At 25.9% G+C, this 1947-nt stretch overlaps 1 protein-coding gene across 1 annotated transcript in view; it reads left to right on the forward strand.

The window, feature by feature from the left end:
* The first annotated feature begins 712 nt into the window (after nucleotides 1-712).
* Nucleotides 713-1947, forward strand: part of LOC101509205 (mannan endo-1,4-beta-mannosidase 2-like) — a 4537-nt gene continuing 3302 nt past the window's right edge. Inside the window, exon 1 of the mRNA XM_004505520.4 lies at nucleotides 713-1592. Within this exon, the coding sequence (XP_004505577.1) occupies nucleotides 1236-1592 (357 nt within the window). The 5' untranslated portion in view covers nucleotides 713-1235. The remainder of the gene's footprint in view (nucleotides 1593-1947) is intronic.

Here is a 1947-nt window from a genome sequence, read left to right on the forward strand (position 1 = left end):
CAATCACATTCAATATAATTATGTATTCCATACATCACACCGATATATCTTATTTTTATAATATAACGTGATAAAATTGATAATTCACATTAAATATTAATGTAAAATTATTTTATATTAATATATTGTATATTTATTTATTCATAAATTTAATATTCAATTTTTCTTATGTAATGTATTTAAACATATATTACTTTATATTTAATTCATATTTAACTTAAAAATTAATTTTTATACACTAAAAATAAGAAATGACAATGAATCTATTTCTTTAAGATTTAAAAAAAATGATTTTAAATTTATATTTTTAAAAATAATTTTTATGAGAGCTTATTCAAAAATAATAGAATTTGTTTAAACTATTTGTTAACGATTAAAAATACTAATTTTGACATTTAATAATTTAGATATTCTTATAAAAAAAATTGAACATGATAATAATAATTATTTTTTTAAAAAAAATATCTTTTAAAAATAATTTTTATGAAGAGTTTTTTAAAATAATTTTTTATACAAAAAAAGTTGTAGAAAAAAGATAAAATACTTAAAATAATATTTTAAAATAAAATATTTAATCCAGTTTTTTATTTGAAATATAATTTTAAAATATTAAAAAAAAATTAAAAACATTAAACAAACACTTTTGTCTACTAGTTTTTATTTAGTTTTTAAAATTTGCAGAACATGGTAAAACACTGATTCATACACAGCAAGGTGGTCCACAGTTCTTGAAATTAAAAGACAAGATTCCTTAAACTATTACAATTTAGAACTGAAAAAAGGTTAACACTTCCCAGTTCCCACCCAGATCTAAATCCAACTAACAATACTAATAATATTCTGATACAAATATTTCACCACAATTTTCTTCACTTATTTCACTCTTCAACCTAAGAAACATAAGCTTAAACATTCACCATTCTCTTCAACTCATTCTATAAACACCCTTGTTACAACTCTATCAAAGTTGCACTCTTTAATCACTTCTCAAGGTTAATCTCTTTCAGTTCCATTCACAATCTTCTCCAAGACTAAAAAGTTAGAGATCTATACATTCTGATCATTTGGGTATATCTGAGGAACAATCACATTCACATCAGTGTCTGAAGCAACTAACACAGTGAGTGACCCTTTGAATAAAGAGCCTAAAGGGTATCTAAGGATCTCTGAAATCTGTTGAATTTCAGTGGTTTTTGTAACAAAAAGTGTAAAAGGGTTATTTACTATTCAGCAACATGGGGGCTGGAAATGGTTTATTTTATCCATTATTTGCTTTTGCAACGGTGGTGTTTTTCATTTATACGTCATTTGGGGATGTAAGGTTTGGTTTTGAGGAAGAAATTGAATTGGGTTTTGTGGAGAGAAAAGGGTCTCAATTTGTGTTGGATGGAAAAGCTTTTTATATTAATGGGTGGAATTCTTATTGGTTAATGGTTCAATCAGTGGATGCTTATACAAGGCCTAGGGTACGTGAAATGTTCAAAGCTGGGGCTAAAATGGGTCTCACTGTTTGTAGAACTTGGGCATTTAATGATGGTGACTATAATGCCCTTCAAACTTCCCCTGGTGTATTCAATGAAGAAGCTTTCAAGGTAGTATTTTACCTTGTGATTTTTATGTTTTGTTGTTGAATTTCATCTTTTATTTTTGTTTTGTTGCTATTTTTTTGTTTGGTTTTTTTTTTTGTTTGATTCTAATACTGATATAGTTATGAGTTTGATAACTGTCTAGTAGTGTGATGTTGGTTATTTTATTTTGGTTTTCTTTTCCTTTGATTTTCTTAATTCATTTTGTTTTACATTTTGTTATTTTTCCCTGAAATTGTGTTTGTATGATGTAAAATTGGTGACTTTGTTAACTTTGTTATGTACAATTGGTGATGACTTTGTACTTGTAATTGCTGAGATTCATTGGGAGAAAGGACCCTACTTTGCAAAATTTGTAGGG

Source organism: Cicer arietinum, chromosome 6 (assembly GCF_000331145.2).
Source record: "Cicer arietinum cultivar CDC Frontier isolate Library 1 chromosome 6, Cicar.CDCFrontier_v2.0, whole genome shotgun sequence".
In the NCBI taxonomy this organism is placed as follows: Eukaryota; Viridiplantae; Streptophyta; class Magnoliopsida; order Fabales; family Fabaceae; genus Cicer; species Cicer arietinum.